Here is a 24,634-nt window from a genome sequence, read left to right on the forward strand (position 1 = left end):
TACAGCGGGGGCGGTGTGTGGGGTGCACCGGGAGGCCCTAAGGGCACAGAGGGACCGGTGTGGGGGCTAGGTGCTCCGTGGGTGTCCAGGGGACCCGTGGGGGTCTCACGAGGGATTCTATGGGGAGCGGGGTCGTGCCTGGGACGGTTACATAGGGTTGGGGGGGCTCTACAGGGGTCCTAGGAGCTATATGGGGGGCACACGGGGGTGGGTGGAGGTTATAGGGGGGTTGTTTAGAGGTCCTGGGGGGCACAGAGGAGCGTGTGGGGCTGGGGGGCTGTTGGAGGACCAGGAAGCCTCGTGGAGGGATCTCAGGGTTTGGGGGGTGGGGGGGAATGACCATAGGACTTAGTCAAAGCCCGGGGAGGGGCTAGCTGTGGGGTAGTAGGAGCTTGGGGGGGGGGTTGTAGGGGGGCAGGGGAGCAGAAGCAAGGGGGGGGCTTTTGGGGCTCTATAGGGAAGGAAAACATGGGGTGTGGGACCACAGGGGGTGGCCTACAGGTGACTGTGCCCCCCTTTCCTCGCCCCGCAGGAACTGCTATGCCTGTGCCAGTGGGGGTCCTACGGCTGCCACGGGGTCCCGATGGCTCCAGCCGGGGCTTCAGCCCTGCATCACCCCGGTTCCAGGCACTGCTGGGGGGGGACGTGATGACACAGGGGGTGCGGGCAGCCCTCCGGCAGCGGTACCTACGGGGGCTGGCAGCTGCCCGGGGTCACCCCACGCGATTCTGCCTGCGGGCGGGGGTCCAGGTGGACGCCATCTTCGGTGCTGCCGACGTGGATGCTGTGGCTTTCCAAGTGGACGCCCTGCGGACGCCCTTGGGCATGCAGGCGGCGGCACTGCTGCGCTGCACTGATGTCCTTGCCTACTCATTTGTTCTCGACTGATCACTAATTAACACCCTCCTCCAACAACCCTTTTTCTGCCCTTTTCTGACCAGGGAACACAGTGAATGGGAGAGAATTCAGGTTTTCCATCTTTATTTGACATCAGTGGAACCGGTGCCATCAGTGGCGGTAGTGAGGGCTGCGGGACCGCGATCGGGACCGGGAGCGCCTGTGGAGATGGGGGGAGAGGGCTGCAGTGAGAGTGGGGTTCCCTAGGGAGCCCCAGCTGCCAGGAACCCCCACCCATGGGGTGGGAGAAGGGGACATACCTCCGGGAGGAGCTGTATTCCCGACCTGCAAGGCAGAGAGGCCACACTTAGGTGACGCCGGGACTCGCCACAGCCCCTTTTCCACCCATTTTTCCCCTAGAATACATCCTCAAAGACCTGATGTGGGGCAGGGATCTGCTCCCCGTTGTTTTGGGGGGCTCTGCCACACCCCTTCACCCCACCCCTCACACTGGCAGCGGGTTCCCAGTCAGCTGGCACTCACCGTAGCGTGGGGACGGGGACCGGCTCTGCCGGCTGTACTGCCTCTCCCACTCCTCCCGCTCCTTCTCCCGCCGCTCTCTCTCCCTGCCAAGAAATAAAAAAAGAGGGGTGGGGATATTGTCACGCTGCAGCCCGGACCCACCAGATCCATGGGAGGCGCGGGAGAGGATTTACTTCATGCGGATTTTCCGGGCCATGGCCCTCAGCTCGTCTTCCCGCTCCTGCAAGAGAAGAACATTCCATTAACCGTCTCTGTCCTGACCCAGCTGGGCACGTGGTGCCAGCCCGGCCCTCCCTGCACCCTCCCCTACCTGTCTCTCGTGTTCCTGTTGTAGCATTTTTTCCTGCGCCGCCTTTTTATCAGCTTTAACTTTTAAAAAAGAAAAAAAGAAAAAAAGAAAATAAAAGAGCGGGGGGCATGGAAGGGGGCCAGTGTGCAACGGGGTGCAGGCGCTGCTTACATTGCCGGTTCAGCGCCTTCTGCATGCGCAGCTTCAGCTTCTCCTGTGGTGTCAGCTTGGGCTGCAAGCAAACCAGAGCCGTGTGTCAAGGAGGGGGAATGAGGACACAGCTAATGTCCCCCCCAGGCTCCCCCCACCCCATGGTGGACACCGGCTTCGAGTGCCAGCCGGCTGAGCCGGATGCAGGTGCCACCAACCGCCTTGCCACGGTGGCACCTTCGTGCCCCCCCACGGCATCCGGGTGTCCCTGCCCATGTCACTGGGGACTTTGGTCATGCCTGCACCCTGTCCCCCAGCAGTGGGAACCTCACGCGTCACCCATGGGTGCGGTGGGGACAAATGCTGGCAGTTGAGGGTAACGTTGGAAGCACGAGCTGCTCACCGCCAGAGCACCCATGACCCTGGGAGGTGGCACCTGCACCCGGGGACACTAGGGGACAGGCAGGCACAGCTGTAAGGAACAGGGTGGCCTGGGGACAGAGGGGTGGCTGGGGACAGCCCGAGGGCATGGAGAGGCTCACAAAACAGGAAGGGACAGCCGTGCCCTGCACCCCATCAGCTGCCCCGCTCTGAGCAGGGCGAGGGGCTCCCCCCGCCCCTGCAGAGCAGTGTGAGGACCTGCCGGGTGCAGGGACAGCCACCAGGCGTGGGGACAGCCTAGACACAGCAAAGCAGGGCAGGCAGCTTGTGGCTTCGGCACAGGCAGCACCCAGCACTGGCCAGATCCCGGGGGTCCCTGCTCCCCCCACCCGCCCGGAGCCAGGACTGCCCCAAGCGGCCTGCAGCCCCGCTCCTGCCAGCTGCTCCCCAGCTCCAAGGAGGGAGAGGGATCGGCGCCCGGCCGAGGAGGGGGATGCAACAGGTCGTGGGGGCACCTGGCGCCAGTCCCGGCACCTCCGCCAGCCTATCCACCACTGTGTCCCTTAGCCTGCTCTGCAGTGATGCCAATTAAACAGGTGAGGTTAAATTCTTACTGACTTTGGCAGCTCCTGTCTCTTTACCAGCAGCAGTGTCAGCCCTAAAAGTAGGGGGGAAACAAAGAACATGGGGATGAGCACAGGGGGGCATAGCACAAGGGCTGCTTGCCCCCACCCCTGGGTGGCCCTTGCCCTTCCCCTCCCCTCACTTTTTCAGTTTCTCCCCCACGGCGGGCGACGGTGCAGGCCTGGGCAGTTTCTCTCGCACTGGAGACACTGACTTGCTGCGGCTCCGTGAATCACTGGGGCTTCGACTGCTCTGGCTGCTGCTCCAGTGGCGGCTGGACCTGCCGCCTCGCCGATAGCGCTCCCCGGACCTGGAACGGCTCCTGCAGATGGGGAGGCAAGGGCAGAGGGATGTCAGGGGACACCCAAAGGCTGACTGGGTTCCCCCTACCCCAGCACCGAGTGGACATGGTGCTGGGGGAGCTCGTAGCGTGACTGGGTGAAGCCACGCGCTAGCAGGGTGAGCGATAGGACATTTTCCCCTTTAACTAACACTAGCAAGACCTTTTTTGGATACAGGCATCAGCGTGGACTCCCAGTAACAAACTGGGACCAGTCTGGCAAGGGCTGGAGCACCAAGCAGAAGGGAGAGGCTGAGACGTGTGGGCTTGTTCAGCCCAAAGAGGTGGCAGAGGGGATGGTACCGCTGCCTCCAGCTGAGTGGGAAGGCGATGAGCCACCGGCAAAACTCACCATGGAGAAGCCCAGTGAAGAACTCTGGTAAAATGGGCAGAAACTGGGACAGCCAAGGGGCAGAGCTCACCTGGAGCGGCGGTGGGAGCTGTAGCGATACCCCCGGTCAGGGGAATAGGACCTGGAGCGGCGCCGGCTGTCCCGTGAGCCCCCTCCCGAGTAGCGGCGGCTGCGGGAGCGTGAGCGCGAGTACCGGCGGCTGTGGGAGCGGCAGTAGCGGCTGTAGCGGTGGTAGCCGCTGCCTCGGTGTGAGCGGGAGCTAGAGCGGGAGCTGGAGGATGAGGAGGAGGACAGGGAGGTGGAGGAGGATGAGGAGCGTCTCCTGGAAAGGACACATGGGATGAGCTGTTGGCACACGGGATGAGTGAGGAGGGACTGGAACCCCCATTGCCCCCAGCACTGGGTGGCACTGCACAGCAGAGGCATGGCTGGACCCTGCCAACAGCCTGCGGGTGCTAGGAGCTGAGCTGCAAGGACAAGGCACCTCTTCCCTGCCCCATGCCGGCATCATGCCTCTGGGCGCAGCCAGAATGGCCCCGGAGCCACTCAACCCTCTGCCAAGGGGCCTGGCAGCAAGCCACCCATGCCGAAGGGAGCCACACTGGCCACAGTGATTCCCTCCCCGAGCTCTCCAGGAGCTGGCAGACACTCTCCTTCTTTTAGGGCAGGAGGTGGCTGGACCCAAATTCCAGCCCCCCAACCCCTCCCGTCTCCAGGAAGACCCAGAAATGCCATGAAGACCCTCTCTGAGCCAGAAGGCCCTCCCCGGCACAACAGAACCGTGGCAGGCACATGTCCCGCATAGTTACGTGACACAGAACCCACCCACCCCCTCGCCCCACATTCTCCCCTCTCCAAGAAGCACCAGCAGCCAGGCTACAGTGTTGGGAGCGTCCCCGCCAGTGTCTCCACGCAGGGCCAGCCTGGGTCCATGCCCACGAGGGGCTGGGCAGCTCGCCTGGCCCACTGGCATCGTGCCTCTGTGGCTAAGGGTTGGGAAAGCGAGCCAGATTGGGAGAGTTACCGACCGGGACGAGGTGCTATGACCTGCCGCAGCACTGCCTGGCTGCCCTGGGGCGGAGCGCTGTTTGCCGAGCACTGTGGCTTTTCCAGGGACGCCGCCAGCTTGTGCAGATGCCGCTGCCGCTTCCTCATCGCTGCCGCCAAAGCTGGTGATGAAGGTGATCTTCTCCTCATGGCCAGGAGATGGGGTGCGGGAATGGGAGCGGGATTCAGAGGTGGACTCCGAGGGGGAGCTGTGAGGTGGCAAGGAGGGAGGCGGCTTCAGTTGCCAAAAATGCTCCCTCCCAAAAATTGCCAAGTGCAGGTTCCCCAGTGGCTGCAGGGATCCGCAAGAAAGGGATGTCTCCAGCCTAGAGAACCCACTCATCCCAGGGCTGCATCCACTCACCGTTTGTAGGGATCATATGTGGGGCTGTCTCTCCGTGCATAGCTGCGAAAGGAGAGGGCGTTAAGGGAAGGAGAAATGAGGAAATCGGTGGGACATCACCAGAGGACAGAATCCCCAGGACCCCATGCAAGCTGGCACAGGCAACACATGGGATGGAGCAGGGAGGAGCCGCCCAGGATGGATAGGAGCAGACCAGGGCTGTGGTTGAGCTCTGGGGAGCCCCATTGCGGCTGCCGGGCCGGGGAGCTCACCTGGGTGGGCTGATCTTCCTCCCTTTCAAGCGTTTCTCCCTGAACTCCCTCCTCTGGCGGCGGGAGCGACGGCCCTAGGAAAGCAGCCTGAGCTAAGAGACAGTAGCGGCCAGGGGGAAGCTGCCCCGGGCGTTTATGGGCCCGCCTCGGGAGGCAGAGGTGCCAAGGCACCTGCACAGCCCAGCCTAGTGCCCCAGGAGGCTGCCGGCCAGCTAAGGCTTGCAGCGGGATGGGGCAGAGCTGGCCAGTGTTCCCCTTACCGAGTACATCGCCTTTTCCTCCTCCAGGGCTTTGGCGTTTTTAATAGCTTCTGCTTCCTCCTTGTCCTTCCGCAACATCCTTCCCCCCCGCCCCAAAAGAGAGACCTTCAATAAAAGCCCACCAGCCAGCTCTCAGAAAGGGAGCCTGTGCTCGGGGAAAGGGGTTTGGGGGCCCCCATCCTAGAGGCAGGCACATCCACAAAGGATTCAGCCTACAGTGAGAAGGGGGGCCCTGGTGAGGCTCTGCTGGGTTCCTGGGGCTTTCCCCGGCCGTCCTGGCCACCAGCCATACCTGACAAAGTCCCCCTCTGCCATGCCGTATGTGGTCGCCTGCTTGTTCAGGTCGGCCACCTGCTCCTGGTTCAGCTCATCTACATCCACTTCCACATCTGCAGGCAGAGTGCGGGCAGCTCAGCACACCCCGATCCCCCCGGCACAGAAAGGCAGGGCTCAGCACATCTGCTCAACCGGCGCGAAGCACCCTAGCAAGGGAGGGCCGTTACCGATATCGGGGATGACTTCATCCTCGTCTGTGTTGCTGTCTTCCTCGGAGTCTTCCTCATCCCCGCGCTTCTCCATGGAGTTCTCAAGCTCAGCCACGGTGCTGTCCTCGTACGTGTAGCCGATGGAGGCTTTTTTCTCTGCCAGCCTGGGCACAGACATGCTTAGCCCCTGCCCGCCTCTCCCCTCCAGCGTGGTGGCTCCACGCCGGGCAAGAAGCCATCATGGCTGAAAGTTTCCTTGGGAAGAAGCAAGCCCTTCCTCTGCCTCCCTCCTCAGCCACCACAGCTCCGCTCAGCCCCGGGACAGCCTCATGGCAGCAGCAACAGAACAAACATTTCAGCACAGAGATGCAGGGGACAACTTGAGTGTCACCGAGAGCAGCCAAGGGAGCATGGTTCAGCCAGTGGCTGCTCAGTCCCACCCCAGTGGAGGGGAAATAGGGACCGGTTGAACAGCGGGTGTTTCCGAGGCTGCGCAGCCACGTTCCCAGCACAGTCCCCAAGGACAGGGGTGTGACAACTGTCCTCTGTCAGCTCTTCTCACACTCACTTCTTTTTCTCATCTTCATTTGGCTTCTGGAGTCCCCCGTACAGCTCATCAATGTAGATCTGGTAGAGACACTGCTCCTCTGAGACTGCAACCACACAGGGAAGTTACCAGCTTGTTTTACGCCCACTTGAGAGAGAACAGCTCAGAGAGCGATTAACTGCAGCTTGTTCGAGGGGACAAAACCATCCCCTCACCCTTCTGCTAGCACCACATTGAGCTGTGCCCCGGAAGAGCTGGGATTTCCCCCGAATCGCAAGGGCTCATCCTGTCTCAGCACAGCCCGGACCCTCCTGCCTGCATGACACTTACTGCCGGCAAAGTCATTCTGCACCAGGCCTCGGTACCGCTCGTAGTTACACCTTCTCTCGTCAGAGTCCTGCTCAGGGGAGCTGGAAAGGAGCAGATGCAGGTTTTGGTGCTCACAAGCCTTTGGGAAGATGGAGGTTCCCCTCTCCCCAAGAGATTTTGGAGAGTGGGAAAGAACGACAGCCCCTTTCTGCTTGGATTAGCAAGACCAGATCCCCTCCTGCGTGGAGAGACCAGGGCTGGGGTTTGCAGGCAGAGGATCACATGCCAGTCCAGGATTCCCTGGAAAACGGAGCAAAGGGACCTAACTCCTCTCTGGAGCTCATGCTGAAGGCCAGAGAGGATAAGCAGGTGCTGGAGCAGCAGTAAGCAAGGGCAGGAATGGAACCTGGCTGCTCTGTATGGACTCAGCCCTAAGGGGGAAATTTGCCTTCTGCCCCATCCCTGCTCAAAGCAGGGCTGACTACAACAGCCTGCTCCAGCTGAGCTGCACCTCTCTCCAGAGACAGAGACCCAGCCAGACTCTGGGGGCAGTGTCAGTGCTCAATTACCTCCCTCGCTCTAATTTTGGCCTTTTCATCATGTCCTCTTACTGCACTTACTGCAAAGAGCTCAGCTCCATCCTTGCTAACTTTTAAGGTACAGAAAAGCTGCCGTAGGGTTCCTTTTGCCCGTGCTCCAGCCCTACCTGTCTCTCTGCACTCATTCCAGCTTATTCTCTTTGTACTGGGATCTCTACACTGGTTCCAGTACAGAGAGTCTAAAAAGCAGCCCTGGCCACCCTGCAGCAACCCCTGCCAGGCTCGCAGGCAGCGCTGGCTCCGAAACCTCAGCCAACCGCTCCAAAACAGACCCGAGAAGGCCTGATCCAGACCCAGCAGCTCCCGCTGAAGTGGGGTGTCCCAGCGCCCCGTGGCTTACATGGGGTTCAGCAGGGGTGGGGTGTACATAGGGATATAGTCCAGGTGTGCCCGCACGTCAAAGCGGTCGATCATGTTGTTCGTGTCCCCCTGCCAGGGCATCCTGTGGGGAGAGAGAGGTCGTCAGAGTTGGGGGACAGCCGGAAAGCACCCCCAGGAGGAGCAGGGCCCCCTCAGACCCACATGACACCGCCCCCCCCCCTCGAGCATCAGCAGGCGCGCTCAGCTCTCCCGCATTAGTCACTCCTGAGCAGGGATGGGGGAACCAACTCATTTGCCGCAGCATCTCCTAGAAGCTCTGGCAGAGGAGGTGTCGAGTCCTTTGAATTGTATTCAATTCCTATTGAATTGCTTTGACGAGTAAAAATCAGCCCAGATTTCATTTCCCAGGACAGGAGGGACCTGGCCAGCCTTGGGGCTGTGCTATGAAGCAGCCAAGCAGCCCGAGATGTGCCAGTGACTGGGCAAAAAGCCCCCCCATTCACCTCTGAACCCACCAGTGGGCTCAGTGCCTCTCAAAGACAGCCCTAGATAAGATGATGCCTTTGGTGAGGCACTGACCGCTCCCCCCGAATTCCCTCGCCAGCCCGGGGAGCAGCAGGAGACATGGGGGCTACTCACATGTTGACGGGGCTCTCGGCGGCCAACGCAACAGCTGAGTCCAGGTGGACCTTGCAGGCCCGGCCATGCACCTGGAGAAACTGGGCCGGGTCCTTTTTCTAGGAGGAGCAGAAACCCCCAGGGTTAGGAAAAAAGACAAAAGGAATAAAAACACCCAAGATTAGAAAAAAGGGAGCAGGAGCCCTGAACCTCGAGGAAAAGGGCGAGCCCTGTGCCTTGGGGAAAAGGGGGAGTGGTACTCTTGGAGAACTGGGGGAGCAGGAGCCCCGAGCCTTGGGGAAAAGGGGAAGCCCCAAGCCTCAGAGAAAAGGGGGAGCACAAAGTGGTGTGGCTTTGCCTGTGTGGGTTTAGGGCGCCCACCCAAGGACACCCCTGCAGGATCCCTGGGGAGGGCAGCCAGCAGCGAGCACCACAGATCCCTCTTTCACCCCAAAACAAGCCACAAAGCACCCAGACAGTTCCCAAACGCCCCAGGCACGCCCCAAATTGGGTCCCATCGAGGGAAGATCATGGGCCATTGCCATCCTCGGGGAGGGGATGAGGATGGGGACACTCACGATCTTCTCGTAGTACTCTCTGCGGCGCTCCGCTCGCTTCTTGTAGTCCACCATCATCCCCCGCAGCTTGCGCTCATGCTTGCGGGCCTCGTGCCACATCCTGGCGCCCCCGAACTGCTACCGAGCCGGGGTATGTTCCCACCGGGCACTGAGGAGGAAGATGAGCTCGTGGCGTAGGGACGGCTGCTCCCTGCATGAAGGTGGGGGGCTGCGTTAGGGGACACGGAGCGACCTGGGGGCCAGGGGACACCTGGCAGGGATACGGCGATTTGGGGGTGGGGTGGGGGGGCGCCGGGTGACTCTAGGGATGGGGGGAGGGGGTACGCGCTGGGCACCTCCGGGCGCTGGGGAGGACACGGAGATCTCCCGGGGCTGGGAAAAGGAGGGACACACCGACACCTCCCAGGGCAGGGGGAGGCAGGAGGAGGCAGGGCACCGGGCACGAAGGCCCGACGCGGAAGCCCGCACCGCGCCCTGCCGTGAGCGGGAGCCGCTGCCCCGGCGGGCGCGGCGTAAATCACCGGGGGACTGGGGGGGAGGGAGGGGGGGGGGGAGCGGTACAAGTGGAGGCGGCCCCGCCGCCACTAATCACTCACCGCGGGGCCCGCGGCCGTGACCGACCCGGAAGCGGAAGTGAGGTCACGAGGGAAGGGCGGGAGAAGGGACCAGAGCGCTGCGGATTGGGACGGGCGGATGACGGAACTGGAGGGAAGGGCCAATGGCAGAAGGACGCAGCCTTCGGAGTGCCGCCCCGGGGGCGGGGCCTGATGGTGACGGCGAGGCCTAGGGCAGGGCAGGTGAGCGTCCCAGTCCTCGGGGGATACTGGTCCAGCCTCCTCCCCGGCCCCAGGGGTTATACTGGGTCAGGCTGGTCCCTGGGCTGGTCCCCGGCCCCAGGAGTTATACTGGGTCAGGCTGGTCCCGGGGCTCGTCCCCGGCCCCAGGAGTTATACTGGGTCAGGCTGGTCCTGGGGCTCGTCCCCGGCCCCAGGGGTTACTGGGTCAGGCTGGTCCCGGGGCTGGTCCGAGGCCCTATGATTACTGGGCCAGGCTGGTTGCAGCCACCAGGTGTTACTGGGCCAGGCTTGTCCTAGTGCTGGTCCTTGTCCCCGGGGGTTACTGGACCAGGCTGGTCCCCGTGCCAGCCCAGCCACATCAGGTCCCCAGGTTGCTGGTACTGTCCCGCTACCGGATCCGTCCCAGCACTGGGGTGTGGTTGGGACTTCCCAGCGGGGACTTCCACTGGGAACCAGTTCTCCCAGTAACCCCAGCCCCCCTCCCCCCCAACCCCCCCCGGGCAGGACGAGGCAGGTGATGGAGTCCATGGCTTTATTCCCCCATGCCCGGCACACAGGGACAAGGGACCTGCGGGACCGGGGCCGTGGCAACTGTCCCACCCACCCTGGGGGCCACCCTGTGCCCCCCTCGGGGCCACTGGAGAGTGTGTCGTTGTCATCCGTCCCCGCCCCCCCCCCCCCTCCCCATAAATATAGTGCAAAGTGGTTTGAACGGAGTGGGGTATCCTTCCCGGGGGGGCTCGGTGCCGCCCCAGCGGGGCCAGCCAGCCTGGGGCAGGGTGGGGGAGGTCGTGCTGGGCCACCCAGCTTGGGGGGGGATAGTGGGGTGCCCCAAGTCCTTGGGAAGCAGGGGTGCTCAGACGTCCCCAAGGCGCAGGTCGGTCTCCTTGTAGTGCCCGGGGAACATGTGGGTGCCTACCAGGCTGGCGGTGGGGTGGGGGTCAGCAGGGGGGAAGGGCGGGGCATGAGGTGGGGAGCCATAGGGCTCGGCCAGCAGCTCAGGGCCCAGGCAGGCTGGGAAGTCCGTAGAGGGGTATGGGGGGGGCAGCCCCTCACGGAGGCCCTGGGAGGCCAAGGGGACGTAGAGCTGGGCCAGGGCGTCAAAGGGCTCCGGCTCCCCAGTGAAGAGGGTGAAGGCGTCTTCTGTCGGGGGAGAGAGGGGTTAGGGGGGCTCAGGGGGGCCCTCCTCATCCCCCAACACCATCCTGGGGCAACACTAGGGCTGGGGGGACACACACACTCAGGGTAATGGGGATCCCCCCCAGGGCTGCTCCCAACTCTGGGGGTGACACCAGGGCTCTGGGGTTCCCCAGGGGTCTCTCCCAAGTCTGGGAGGACCCACACAACTGTGGGGGGAAGGTCCCAGGGGACAATGCCAACCCCAGGAGTGACCTGGGGATGTCTCCCATGCTTGGAGGGGCTCTTCTGACTCCAGGTCAGACCAAGACCCCACCGAGCCCCCTCCCCTCCTGGGCCATGGGTGCCAATGGGGCCCTAACCTCTGTGCCCCATCATTTCCCTCTCCGCGGGGACTCACCTGCCACCGGCAGCGGTGCAAAGTGATCCATGTATCCCGGCGGCTTCTTCCTCCTCTTGGCTTCAATCCCATATGGATCTGCAGGGCCGAGGAGGGGATGTGGGGTGAAGGGAGCAGCATGGCATGGGGCTACCCCCACCCTGGCCTGGGAATGGGCATCCCCCATGCTGGGGTGCCCCCCGTGAAGCCTTCTCCCTTCCACAGGGGGTCCCTGCCAGCACCCACCTGAGCCTGAGAGCTCCTCCAGGACATCGGGCATCCCCCGCTTCCGCTTCACATTCACCCCGTAGGCATCTGCAGAGAGGGGCCATGATTGCCAGGGTCCCCCCCGCCCCAAGTCTCACCTCATTAGCCTTGTCCCCACACTGGCAGCCTGTCCCCAGCCTGGAGAGACCTGTCCTCATCCCAGGTGGGCTGCCCCCAACCCATGGGCCACCTCCCAACACCAGGGGTCCTGTCCCCACTCCGTGTCTCCATCCCTTATCCTGTGGGCTACGATCAACATCATGGTGGGGTGTCTCCACTCCCTCTCACCCCACTCTCAGGTGACACGTCCCCATCACAGGTGGGCTGCCCCCATCCCATGGGCCACATCCCAACCCCTGGGGTCCTGTCCCCACACCATGTCCCCATCCTTCAAAGCCTTGTCCCCATCCTGGGGGCCACCTCCCAACCACAGGAGTCCTGTGTCCCCATCCTGGGGGCCTGTCACGCCCCTCCCAGGGTGCGTGACTGCACAGGTACCGTGGTCCTTGGGCAGGTAGGTGAAGCGGAAGGACTCGCTGCAGACACTGTCAGTAAGCCGCTGCAGGAAGACCTCCACCTCCACGGGCTCAGCCAGCTCCAGGTGCTGGTAGGGCGGCGTTTTGAAGACGATGGCGACCTGGCGGTGCACATCAGCCTGCGAGAAGTCCGCCCGCGCCTCCCACGTCTCCTTCCGGAAAACCACTGCGATGTCCTCTGCGGGTTTTTTTTGAGGCGGGGCAGGGGGGTGAGGGTGTATGTGTGTGTGTGTCAGCAAGGCAGTGGGTCATCCCTTCCTGCTCTCTACACCTCCCACAAGCACCCAGGATCACTCCATCATGACTTGGGGTCCTTTCCCTGGAGCTGGGGTCCTCCTCCTCCAGCCTAGGAGCCCTTCCCCTACAGTAGAGGGGCTGGGAGGCTGCAGGACCCCTTGGTCCCCACTCCAGCACCCACAGTTCCCTCTCCAGCAGCCAGGGGTGTTGAGGAGCATGGGGGAGGTGGCAGCTCCCAGGTTCCAAACCCATTGGGACCCATCCCCAAAACCTTCCAGCAGTGCCAGCATTCATCACTTTCCTTCACCCCCATCCTGGCTTCTGGGGGGTAATCTGGCCCCCAAAGATGCCCTTGGGGTCGCAGGGCCCCCAGCTCACCCCTAGGTACCTTTCTGGACCTTGTCGCAGAGCAGGTAGAGCTCCTCGCCGCCCGTGCAGGGACCGCTCTCCTTGTTCATCCGGCAGATCCGCAGCTCTGAGGTGTTGGTGGACTCTATGGGCAGCATCATGGCTCAGGCTGTGAGCCAGCAAGGCAGCTCCCAAACTGCCCGAGCATGGCACTGGGCATGGGGCATCGGACTGGGACAGGGCACCAGGACCATGCTTGGGCACCAGGGACGTTCCCATCAGCATCACCTCTTCCCGACCAACTGTCACGCAGAGTGCCAGCCCCGTGGGATGCAGGTGACCATCCCACCCCGGGCATGGGGGACAAATCACCACCGGCCACGTGGGACCAACCCTGGCCAAAGCCTGTAGCCTGAGCCAGGCCCCAGCAAGGAACCGGCTGGTGCAGCCTCACTACCCGTCCCATCCCAGAACCAGGTGCCGGAGCAGGGAGTGTTCTGGGGGTCTCATGGCCCCAGTGGGGACATGAAGTGTCTCCCAGCACCACGTACTCTTGTCAAAGATGGGCTCCGAGAGCACAGGGCTGAGGTGCCGTGTCTGCCCGGAGCCATCCTTGTAGGAGGCCTGGAAGCAGATCCTCACTACGTTCATATCCACCTCCTGATGGTTCTTGAGGGAACCAGCTAGGGGAGAGGAGAAGGGACTGTCAGAAGCCCCACAGGGCAGGGTTGGGGACATCCCCAAGGGACCAGGATCCCCTGAGACACCCCCTAGGGTCTCGGTCCCCAGGAACAGCTCCACTTGAGCCCCCTCACCTTTGAAGGGGTCGATACCCAACTGCAGCTTCTTCTCTATTGCCGCCTCAATCTCTTTCTTCTTCACACATTGGATGCCCAGGTTGCTAAAGCTGCCGGGGAGCAGAGGCATGCTGGGGAGGTGGCTCCCCCATCCAAAACCCCAGGGGACCAGGGTGTCCTGCCCCTCCCAGCCTCCTGCTGCCCACCCCCCAAAAAACAGCCCTTGTTCTGCCGGTGCTGGCTTCAGCATGAGCTGATGCCAGCATCCTGGCACAAGGTCTCTACCCCAGCCTGGCGCAGCTCCCTGCTGATGGTGGGACTCACCCTGGCATTGTGTACCTGTGCTTAGGGTTAGTCTGGGGCTTGAGGATGACCTCGCAGAGCCCATTGCTGCAGTCCTTGCCCACCAGGCCGTGGGGGTGGACACGGTAGGGCCAGTCCTTCCACACCAAGCACGCCGTCACCTTCACCTCGGGGATTGCGTGGCAGTTCAGCAGCTGGGGAGACACAAGATGTCAGCATGATCCTGGGTGCACTGACACGGGTGAAACCCGTGCCCAGAGACACGGGGGGGAAGGAAGCACCTCAGGATAGGCTCCAGCACCCACAGGGCCTTGGCACTACCCCGCAGGGGTCAGGTACCTGCCAGCACCCAAGTGGCACCCACCATCCCAGGGAGACACAAGCCATCAGCACCTGCCCAACACAGGATGCCCCTAGGCTCAAGGATGGGCACTGAGCAACCCAACACCAGTAGGGCTCCCACATCCCCCAGGCACCCATGGGCCTCTGGCTTTGCCACCCACAGGGGTCTGGCAGCTCCCCACCACACTTCTGCTTCCTGCAAGCCTCAGCCTGCCCACCCTGGGCTGCCTCCAAGCCAGGCACTGGCCACGTGGCATGCTCACCTCAATGGCTGGCAGTGTCTTGCTGGCATCAGTACTGCTCTCACCCAGGATGCTGCCGGCCGAGCGGCCCTCGCACTCGTAGCGGAAGCGCATGCCCCGCTGCTTGGGCTGCTCTGTGATCACCAGCTTGGGCGGCTCCAGCAGCTCCTCCAGCTGGTCCTTGCCATGCCCGGTGGCCAGAGACCAGCGGTGCCGCCCACCGGCACGTGTTGTGCCCCGCGGCAGCAGCTTGGGTGACAGTGAGAGGGTGCTGAGGCTCTGGGTGAGCTGTGGGGACCGTGGATTGGCTGGCAGCACTGCAGCACCATAGGGTGCCAACCCAGCTGCCAGTGGGCAGGGCTCAGCTGGGTGCAGTGGCTGGGTGGCCACCACGGGACTGGAGCCACGAGGCACCAGCTTGGCCGAGCCTTTGGGCAGCGCTTTGGGCAGGATGGGGGCTGGATCCGGCTGGAAACCGTCCTCCTTCATGACCTCTTCGATGATCTCTGTGGGATGAGGAGGGTGTCAGGGCAGCCCCGGGATGGAGAGGACCCCAAGTCCCTGGTGAGACCCCTCTAGAGCTTGCTGTGACCCCCATTTGCCCCGAACCAGAGGAGGGGACAGGACTGGCCGGATTCTGACATGTTTCTGCCCAGAAATGCCTCAGGGCAGATGATGGAGCAGCAATCAGGGAGAACAAGACACCCCATCCCATCCCCTGGACCCCATGGCATCCCCATGGGGGGTTCACTGCTTCACGGCGCACAGCTCTGCACCCCAAATCCTGCTCATGGCCCCAGGGAGGACGGATTTGGCCTGTCCAGGCATGCAGGGGCAGGGGGGACCCCAATTGCCTGAGTCACCTGAGGCTCCAGATCCTGCTCTGGCCGAGGTGCCCCGAAAACTTGTCGCAAAACTTACCGGCTGCTCATGTACCCTGGGGTCCACTCACCTAAATCATCTGCAAAGGCAAAACCCCCTCCCTGAGTCTCCCTCCAGCATTTCCCTGACCCACGGGGGGCCTTGGGGGGGACCCCCAGCTTGCAGGGACCAAGATGGGATCACCTCTGGTCCTGGGGTCCCAGCCCTGGGGTGAACGACAGTGGGATTCGGGCTGAGGGGGTGTCCTTACCGGTCACGGGTGTGGTGTGTGCCATGGCCAGGCCAGGATCCTGCAAGGCAGCTCCTGTGGGGACACATGACTGTCACCCCACGGAGCAGGACAGGCGGGGCAGGGAGCCACACTTGCTGAGCCCCTCTCCCCCCCAAAGCACAAGAGGGCTCAGGGGATCCCCAGGATCATGCCCTCTCCCCCCGATATAAATTAGGGGATCCCCAGGACCAAGATCCATCCGAAGCAGGGATCTGCCCCCCACCCCAAAGCCGGGATCAGGGGGTCCCCAGGACCATGACACCCCCCGCGGACAGGGGCCGCCCCCCCAGAGGAGGTGTCAGGGGATCCCCAAAGTAACCCGCCCCACTCCACCCCCCAGGGCAGGAACTGGGGGTCCCCAGAACCACGCCCCCTCCCGGGTCACTCCCCCCAGAAGGGACCGGGACCCTCCCGCCGCAGACGTGGGTGCCTTAGCCCCCTCTCCCGGGCAGGCCCCGATTCACCCCGCCCAGGCAGGACCCGGTCCCCTCCTGCCCCGGGGCAGGCTCCGGTTCCCGCCCCACACCGGAGCCAAGCCAGGCCCAGCGCTCACCGAGTGGCAGGGCCATGTCCCGCCGGTGCCCCCCGCCCGCCGGCCCCCGCCCGCCGCCGCAGCCCGAGGCCGCGCGGCCGCCGTAGCTGGAAATCCCCGCACGAGCGGCGCCGCCATTGGCTGCAGCTGCTGAGGTCACGGCCGCGGGGCGGGCCGGGAAACCCCGCACGGGCGGTGCCACTATTGGCCGCCGGCGGTGACGTTCATATCACGGGGCGGGACCGGAAGCTGGGGTGCCGTCCCGCCCCCGCCGTCACGTGTCAGCCGCCGCAGGTCTCGCGAGAGCGGCCGGAGCGGCGGCGCAGGAAGATGGCGGCGCCGGGGACGGAGGTGGCTGCGGCGGCGGGGCCTGTGCCGGGCCTGGGGCAGGTACGGGCTGGGCCGGGCCCGGGCCCGAGCCCGGATCTGGGGAGGCGGGGACCCGGCGGGGGAGACGTCCCGCTCGGCTGACGGCACCGTGCGGCCCCCTTCTCCCTGTAGGTGACCAGCAACGGGAGCGCCGGTGGCGGCGAGGCGGCGGCGGCTGAGACGCAGCGGCAGCAGCCGGCGCCCAACGCCTGGCAGGTCATCAAAGGCGTCCTCTTCAGGTGAGCCCCGCCCGGTGCCACCGGCCATCCGCTCTCCCTCTCCCGCCGTGGCACCGGACACCGGTTCGCCATCTTCCCCCACCGTGGCACCAGAGCCCCAAATCCCCGGGAGGCTGTAGGGTGGTGGGGCTGGCAAGCGGCTCGTTCTGCGCTCCCGCTCCCCCTTGAGAGTACAGTAGGGTCCTTGGGGCGTGGGAGGATGGGGCTGCCCGTCCTCACATGTTGGAGGTCCTGCCGGGAGGAGGGAAGTCCGTGGGGCTACTCCTCCTGGAGCTGTTGCCCTTCCCAACACGGGGCTTTTCCAGAGCTCCGGGCTCTTGAGCTCCTTCCTGCTTTTTCCCTAGAAGCCCGTGGTTGGGCTCACGCTGGGGCAGGCAGGGGCAGCTGATGCTTCCTGGGCTCCTCCAAGGAGCAGCTGGTGCTCCCTGCGCCTCACCATGAGGGATCCAAAGTCCATGCTGTGGCACGGATGACTCCCAGCACCGTGCTGAGCCTCTGCCCTGGCTTGCTCCTGCTTCTGCAAGGAGGGATGCCTTTCCCAAGGGGAAGGAGAAGGTCAGGGTGTTTCCGCTGGTATGCCTGGAGCCGGCGTTGTGTGTTTGGATGTGCTGTTCCCAACCTTGTCTGTGTTGCGGTGAGGAGGATGATGCCAGAGCCGGCAGGTCTCAGCTTTTGGACTGGTGCTGCCAAATGGATTGTGAGTCTCTTCCTTGAAGCCATGACTCCTCTTCGCATCCATGAACTGCCTTCCTGCTCCACTTCTTCGTCCATCTCTTCCTCCAAGGGCAGGTTTGTTCCTTTCCAAAGGATTGTCTCCCCTGGAAGCTCCGATGTCCTGACCGGCGAAGCCGGGGGGAAGAGTGCTCCATCATCTTATTGCCAATGGAGCTGTGCCCTCGGAAGCGCTTGGAAATATTTCGCTCGTCGTGGTCGGCTGGCAGAGGGAGGCACAAAGGAAAACTCGCACCCACAGGTGGACGGCAGCCCCACCGCCTGGCCGCAAGTGGGAGACGTCCATGTGCCACAGGCAGGGATAGTCTGGTTCCCAAAACCTTTGGAAGGAGAAGCATCCTCCCAAGTCTTTCCTGAGCAAACAGTGATGTCCTGGACTATGGATTTACCACTGATGATGGGTCTCTAGAAGATCCGGCCGTGTGGGCCCTGCGCAGGGCCCTGCGCACCTCCTCTGTTTTGGCCTCATGGCCAGGAGCATGCAGGGAGACTTATTTGGGCTCTTGAGCTTTCCAAAATGTTGTGGCTTGGCCTAACGAAGAGTTACGCTGAACTAAGTCCTGACTTATCTTGGGATCTCTGGAGTCTTCTGCCCACAGCATGAAAGCGTAGCTGTGGCCATTGGGAGCTGTTGTCTGGTTGCTGGCACTGCCTGCCATTCCCAGGCTTGTTATCTGGTCACTCCGTGCACAGGCCAGGAGGGGGAAGTATGATTTAGTGGCACCTGGGGCATGTATGAAAGGATCCTCATGCTTTACTGGCAAAGAAAAACAGGGATGGAAACCGTCGTACCTTGGGACATGCTGCCGAAAACCTTCAAAAATAAGGGAAAAAGGCTCAGTTTCTTTTAATGCACAGAAACGCTTCTGCCTGACTCAGTTTGCAGAGGGCTGCGGAGGGCGTGCAGAAGGGACCTGTCCCCGTCTCTGTGCTTGGGAGCAGCCTGGGGAGCTTTGGACAGCATTTGCAGCTGCGCACCAGAGGTCGGGAACTGTCGTGGCTGTGGGTTTGGAGGTGGCGAGCAAGCAGGGGGCTGCTCTGGGCTCTGCTGGAAGGTCTCTGCGTGGCTGGGAGCATGCTGTGGTCTGCCCCTCGCTTGTTAGGTGACCGTGTCGTTTCTGCCACACGTGCGTGGGAGCCAACTTTGTCCTGGGGCTTTAGCATCCTCTTGGTTTGTTGCTGATAGACCTACACAGGGCTGAGCACCTTGTGTGCGTGATTCAGGGTTCCTGCTGGGATCCAGGGATGTCCTGGTGTCCCCATCCTGTGCACCCCCATTAGAAGCCTTCTCCGGGATAACATCGGAGCGTGACTCTGTTCTTGAGGCGAGTTCCTGGTACTTTTGCTCACTTTTGGCATGCTTCCACCGTGCCTGGTGCTGGATCTGAGCTGGCCCGGAACCAGTTTGCTCTGGCCGGCGCCTCTTGCCCAAGGATGAATGCCTGCCATGACAGAAATAGGTGAAAACAGTGAGTTTTGAAACGCAGGCTTGTCTGTCCGGCACTAATGATTTTGCCCTTCCCTGCCCCACGGAACTGGGGGGTTTGTTCGTGTGAGGTCACGTCTGATTCAGCTGGGGAAGGCGGCTAAAACACCTGAGCGGCTTCTCCTCCCTTCCTCCCGCAGGATCTTCATCATCTGGGCCATCAGCAGCTGGTTCCGCCGCGGGCCGGCGCCGCAGGAACAGAACAGTGCGAGTGGGACGCCACGAGCCCCGAGTCGAAACCTCTTCCCCAAGGACACTTTGATGGTAAACGCTGGCAGAAGCTACACTGTCCCATTCTGGGTGACTGGCAGCGCGGTGACTGTGTGGTGGCTCTGTAGCTGGACCTGCTGCTGTATTCCTGAGCTATATCTTAAATCTAGCAGACCTAAATTGTAGCTCTGCCTGTGGCTACGGTGTCCTGGCAGCACGGCGTCAGCCAAGAGTTATTTCTCGGGCTCACTGGAGTGCCGAGCCAGCTTGGGAGGGGATGTCATGGCGCCATATGGGAGAGCGGGAGTGGTTCAGGCACCGGTATCCTGCCATTGGGCTTAGTCATCCACCAGTAGCCGACGTCCTCCTCTCTCCACAGGATCTCTACGTTTATATCTCGGAGCACGAGCACTTTACAGACTTCAATGTCACCTCGGCGCTCTTCTGGCAGAAGCGGGATCTTGTCTACGGGGACTGGACAAGTGGGGAGAATGCTGATGGGTGCTACGAACACTATGGGGAAGTTGACATTTCGCAGGTGGGTGCACCCACTAATCTTTCTGGGAGATTTGAGGCCAGGTAGGGGATCCTTGAGGGGCTGGCAGGGATTGCCAGGATTGTGCTCAAAGCCATCCTGGGATCTCTGAGTGGAGCTGAGGCATCAAGCAGCATTGGCTTCTGCAACGCATCCCTGCTGTCACCTTTATCCATATCCCGTTCACTTTGGATGGTGGGTGAGACCCTGTGGAGTGGGCTGGTGTCTCTTCCAGCCGTGGCACGGAGGTGACAGGGTTTGAAGCCATTGTTTTAGTGACCAGCCATTAAAGGTTTCAAATTTGCCCTGAGCTGTACAACAGCATGCCACCCTCTGGATGCTGTGAGGGACTGTCTGCGGCTTCATGCTTTGGTTTCACACAGGGTTGATGGCTGCGGGAGGATGGTTGGTGTTGGTGTCAGTGCCGGGTGCTGTACGAACACAGGCGCTGAGGCGGTGACCGTGGCTGAGAGATGACAGCCGTGCTCTGACCGCATCTGACTCAACCACCCTGTTGGGGTGTGATTTCAGAGTGTCCAGCAGAATGGCTCCATCTACATCCACGTGTACTTCACGAAGAGTGGCTTCCATCCTGACCCCAGGCAGAAAAATCTGTACAGGCGCCTCGCCACAGTCCACACGTCACGAAGTACGGCCTGGGGCAAGAGGGTGGCGTGTGACGGGCCTGAGGTGGTGGTGGGGAAAGGGGCACCCCAATTCCTGTGTCAAAACAGGAGCCTGAAGGAGTCAGGCTGAGCTCTGGCTTTAGGTCAACGAAGCAGGTGCCTGAACGGGAAGATTAGGGCAAATATCTGACTCCTTGTGGCCTCCAGTGTGCTGGCTCGGCTGCTCCCTGAGCTGGATATTTTCTGCGCTTGGAATTTGTCTTTTGTGAACCTGCGGAGGAAAAATGTATTTAAATGTCTGTGAGCTCTTGGTTTCCATCCATGTGATGCAGGAGGGGGATCCCTACTTGTACAGGTAGTGTGGAACCACATCAGTGTAGAGAAGAGGAAAAAATTGCCATATTCAGGTCTTCCTGCAGGACAGGAAGATCTGGACACTTCATCTCAGGTGTTTTACTCCAGCAGTGATGTAATTATCCCAAAGGTTTGATTGTTAATCTGGTTTGTTGTCCCTAATCTACAGCCTTTGATAACTGGAAGATCTGTGAGACGGTCCAGAATAATTAGTTCTGGGGAGTGATATGAAGGAAATGGGCTTCTCTGGTCGGCTTGTGCCTGTCACAAAATGCCCTGCTCCCCTCCTGGCAGGCTGTAACTTCCTTAGATTTCCTTCCCTACCTTCTCGTGCAGAGCTGGAAACGCTCACCTCTCTTCTTTCCTTTCAGTGATCAACAAATACAAGCGCCGGCGGTTCCAGAAAACCAAGAACCTCCTGACGGGTGAGACAGAGGCAGACCCTGAAATGATCAAGGTAACTGGCTCTTCCTTTCGTGGGCTTTTCTTTTTTTTTCCCATTGGCCAAACTCCTCAATATCCATATGTCTTCCTCCAGCTGCAAAGCTGCTGGGAAGTGCTGCAGAGGATTCCCCCACCTGCCTGGGGCACATCCTTCCTGCTCCGCAGAGGGGCAAGAGGAATGATGATTTCCTTGTATTTCTGGGATGGGAGGGTTGGCTCTCCCGCTTCCCCTCTCTGCTGCCTTGTTTAAGGAGGGATGGCAGTAGGTGACGCTGGGTGAGATGGAGGGATGCCAGCCTCTGTGACGGGGCGGTGGTATTCTCATTGCAGAGGGCGGAAGACTATGGTCCCGTGGAGGTCATCTCGCACTGGCACCCCAACTTGACCATCAACATGGTAGACGACCACACACCCTGGGTGAAGGGCAGTGTGCCACCTCCGCTGGACCAGTGTAAGGGCTGGGATGCGTCGGGGCTCCCTAGCACTGAGGGTGGCTTTCTGGGGCTGTCCCTGCTGTCCCTTGGAGGACGTGTTTGGGCTCCTGTGGGGAATGGGGGCTTCTTTCTGGTGACCTGCACCTCTCCAGGAGCTTCTACCGGGCTGGGCCGGGGTTCAGCAGCCTGTCAGTCTCTGCGAGGCGGCTGCTGAGGGGGATGATGGTGACAACGGCTCTCGTGGCTCCCTGTGGCCGGCTCAGCCCTCCCTCTGCTCTTTCCCCTGGCTCCAGATGTGAAGTTTGATGCCATCAGTGGCGACTACTACCCTATCCTCTACTTCAACGACTACTGGAACCTGCAGAAGGACTATTTCCCCATCAATGAGACCCTGCAGCGCCTGCCCTTCCGCCTCTCCTTCTGCCCGCTCTCCCTGTGGCGCTGGCAGCTCTACGCTGCCCAGAGCACCAAATCCCCCTGGAATTTCCTGGGAGAGGACCTCTATGAGCAGTCGGATGAGGAGCAGGACTCTGTGAAGGTGAGAGCCACTTGCTGGCCTTCTCTCTTCCTGGCTGCAGCTCCTGCTCACCCCCGTAGATTGGGAGCTCCCTTCGTAGCAGCTCCTTCCTCTGCGTTTCACGTCTTTCCCTAGCTTCACTGGAAGAGTGTTTGATGCCCGTTCTTTGTTGTGATTGCTCCTTATTAATTACCTTTGCAATACGAAGAGGGAGGGGTACACAGGCACCTGCCTGCTCCCCCTCTTGACTACACAGGGAGAAGGGAGCTTGGAGGACATAACGATAGAGCGCAATTAAACCCCTCGTTCTCCTCCGTGCTCCATGGCTGGCTGGATCCTCCTGGATCTTCCCTGTTCACCCTAGCGTGCCAGGGCGTTGGGCAGTGGGAGGGTGGGGCAGAGCCTTAGAGAGGTTTTTGCTGCCTGTTCCAGGTTGCTCTTCTGGAGACGAACCCCTACCTGCTGGCGCTGACCATCATCGTCTCCATTGTGCACAGCATCTTTGAGTTCTTGGCCTTCAAAAATGGTGAGTGCCGCAGTGGGACCTCGGGGATTCATGGGGAGGGGAAGGATGCGAAGGTGATGACATGACCTAAAACCCTCTCCCCGCTCCTGCCTCCACCTTGTATTGTCCTCGCGGTGGTGGTGGAGCTGACATCCTCGTGCTGTGGCACAGTCTCGGCCGGCTGAACACCAAGCGCTGGCACCAGCCCTCCTCTCCCCAGCAGCCATTGCTGAATCCAGCTGCACCCTGGGCAGGCTGTGGCTGCTGTGGTGCATGTCGAGGCATCCGGTACTCCTTGGCCACGCTCCTCTGTGCTGCAGGGCCAACTTTGAGGGCAGACAGACAGAAATTTGTGGTTTTCTGGGTCCCCACTGCCCGTGCTGATGCCAGACGGTGCTTTGCGGTGTCTGCTTAGCTCTGGCGATTGCACTGCTGCCTCCTCTCCCTTTGAGGCATGTGCCACAGTAGCTCTCTGCATCCTCCGGCACGTGGGGTTCCCCTTCCCCACCTGCAGGGTGACGGTTTGGGCCCCTTCCTGACAGACATCCAGTTCTGGAACAGCCGGCAATCTCTGGAAGGGCTCTCTGTCCGCTCCGTCTTCTTTGGCGTCTTCCAGTCCCTCGTCGTCCTCCTCTACATCTTGGACAACGAAACCAACTTTGTGGTGCAAGTCAGCGTCTTCATTGGGCTCCTCATTGATCTCTGGAAGATCACAAAGGTCATGGACGTCCGGGTAAGCAGTGGTGTGGGCATAGGGGCTTCTGGGGGTGCCCCCAGTCCTGTGCGGTGATGCCTTTCCCCTCTCTTTTGGCAGCTGGACCGCGAGAACAAGGTGGCAGGAGTGTTTCCCCGCGTAACCTTCAAAGACAAATCGACCTACATTGAGTCTTCCACGAAGGTGTATGACGATGTGAGTCGGGGGTGGGCGAGCGCTGGGGACAGTGTGGTGCTGCCGAGCCCAGCTCCAGCCATCTGCTGGCTTTGCTGAACGCCTCGGCGTGTGTCTGCTCATTGCTTCTTCCCCAATTTCCCTGGGACTCATCCAGGGCAGGGCAGGCAGTGAAACGGGTTGCCAGCACTGCCCAGCCCCTCCTTGATCCGAGGCTTGGGAGCCAGGGAAGCACTGGGCTGGTGCTTTGGCGTGTTCCTGGCTGATTTTTGGGTGTGGCTGCCTCCCCAGATGGCTTTCCGGTACCTCTCGTGGATTCTCTTCCCCTTGCTGGGCTGTTATGCCGTGTACAGCCTGCTCTACCTGGAGCACAAGGGCTGGTACTCATGGGTGCTGAGCATGCTCTACGGCTTCCTCCTGACCTTCGGTGAGTGCCATGCTTGCTGCCGGGAGACACCAAAAATCCCCCTGACACAAGGAAGAGGAGGGAGGGGGCCTGGGTTGCACCCCGGGGTGCAGCTTTTCCTCTGGGGCTCCTTCCTGCTCTCCCTGGGCTCCTCTGTTTCTGGTTGTGGGGAGATCTCACTGGTACTGGCAGGGCTTCGTTACACAAACGAGGAGCTCCTCCTCCTGCAGGCTTCATCACCATGACTCCCCAACTCTTCATCAACTACAAGCTGAAGTCTGTCGCCCACCTGCCTTGGCGGATGCTGACCTACAAAGCCCTCAATACCTTCATCGATGACCTCTTTGCCTTTGTCATCAAGATGCCCATGATGTACAGGATAGGCTGCCTGCGGGATGGTATGGCCTGAGAGGGGTGTCCCGGGTGGGGTGGGTGGGCCCCTCTGGCTCCCTCTTGATGTTTATGGGGGTGGTCCTGGCCCCTGGGGGTCCTTCCCTGCCCCTTCCACGTTGCACCCTGTGCCCTGCCTTCTGCTGCTTATGGCCCTGTTGCCCCCTGTGTCATCTCCAGGGTTTGGGGAGACCCACTTGTACCCCACCCGCCTTCAACCCTCTCTTCCTCCCTGTCCAGACGTCGTCTTCTTCATTTACCTCTACCAACGCTGGATCTACCGGGTGGACCTCACACGTGTCAACGAATTTGGCGTCAGTGGGGAGGACCAGGTCTCCCCCCGACCCCCCCTACCTGGCAGCCCCCCCACAACGCTGCCTGCTGGGGGCCCCCGGAGCCCCCCAGGAGGGGAAAAACCATCAGAGGACAAGAAGAAGGATTAACCAACCCCCCCCTCGCTCGGTTTTTACCAAACTCGGCTTCCTCGCCGGGCACCAGAGGGGGGGAGCGGCCGTGCCGCCTGGTTTGTTTCC

At 61.7% G+C, this 24,634-nt stretch overlaps 4 protein-coding genes across 4 annotated transcripts; 2 read left to right on the plus strand and 2 right to left on the minus strand.

The window, feature by feature from the left end:
- Window positions 1–540: 540 nt before the first annotated feature.
- On the plus strand, window positions 541–888 carry GEMIN7 (gem nuclear organelle associated protein 7; the record flags this gene model as incomplete). Its single annotated transcript, XM_082012071.1, has 1 exon — window positions 541–888. The coding sequence occupies one exon, from the start codon at window positions 541–543 to the stop codon at window positions 886–888; it is 348 nt and encodes a 115-aa protein (XP_081868197.1).
- Window positions 889–1,008: 120 nt separating this feature from the next.
- On the minus strand, window positions 1,009–8,994 carry CLASRP (CLK4 associating serine/arginine rich protein; the record flags this gene model as incomplete). The annotated part of the gene is made up of 20 exons (XM_082012112.1): window positions 1,009–1,057; window positions 1,158–1,182; window positions 1,381–1,463; window positions 1,554–1,600; window positions 1,691–1,749; window positions 1,841–1,901; window positions 2,819–2,858; window positions 2,967–3,146; window positions 3,587–3,838; window positions 4,545–4,772; window positions 4,928–4,969; window positions 5,179–5,252; window positions 5,439–5,517; window positions 5,731–5,827; window positions 5,942–6,087; window positions 6,492–6,576; window positions 6,801–6,880; window positions 7,719–7,820; window positions 8,339–8,436; window positions 8,896–8,994. 20 exons carry the CDS (start codon window positions 8,992–8,994, stop codon window positions 1,009–1,011), a joined length of 1,926 nt encoding a protein of 641 aa, XP_081868238.1.
- A 1,554-nt stretch (window positions 8,995–10,548) lies between these two features.
- Window positions 10,549–16,002, minus strand: RELB (RELB proto-oncogene, NF-kB subunit; the record flags this gene model as incomplete). The annotated part of the gene is made up of 11 exons (XM_082012072.1): window positions 10,549–10,835; window positions 11,230–11,307; window positions 11,455–11,523; window positions 11,974–12,189; window positions 12,637–12,741; window positions 13,148–13,279; window positions 13,412–13,503; window positions 13,733–13,890; window positions 14,302–14,786; window positions 15,413–15,466; window positions 15,987–16,002. 11 exons carry the CDS (start codon window positions 16,000–16,002, stop codon window positions 10,549–10,551), a joined length of 1,692 nt encoding a protein of 563 aa, XP_081868198.1.
- Window positions 16,003–16,295: 293 nt separating this feature from the next.
- CLPTM1 (CLPTM1 regulator of GABA type A receptor forward trafficking) lies at window positions 16,296–24,544 on the plus strand (the record flags this gene model as incomplete). The annotated part of the gene is made up of 14 exons (XM_082012032.1): window positions 16,296–16,355; window positions 16,467–16,573; window positions 18,932–19,055; window positions 19,381–19,539; window positions 20,068–20,185; window positions 20,888–20,973; window positions 21,291–21,411; window positions 21,688–21,932; window positions 22,344–22,437; window positions 22,959–23,149; window positions 23,231–23,326; window positions 23,597–23,732; window positions 23,942–24,109; window positions 24,342–24,544. 14 exons carry the CDS (start codon window positions 16,296–16,298, stop codon window positions 24,542–24,544), a joined length of 1,908 nt encoding a protein of 635 aa, XP_081868158.1.
- Between the last annotated feature and the right edge of the window lie 90 nt (window positions 24,545–24,634).

Source organism: Phaethon aethereus (assembly GCF_964289735.1).
Source record: "Phaethon aethereus genome assembly, chromosome: 31".
Taxonomy (NCBI): Eukaryota; Metazoa; Chordata; class Aves; order Phaethontiformes; family Phaethontidae; genus Phaethon; species Phaethon aethereus.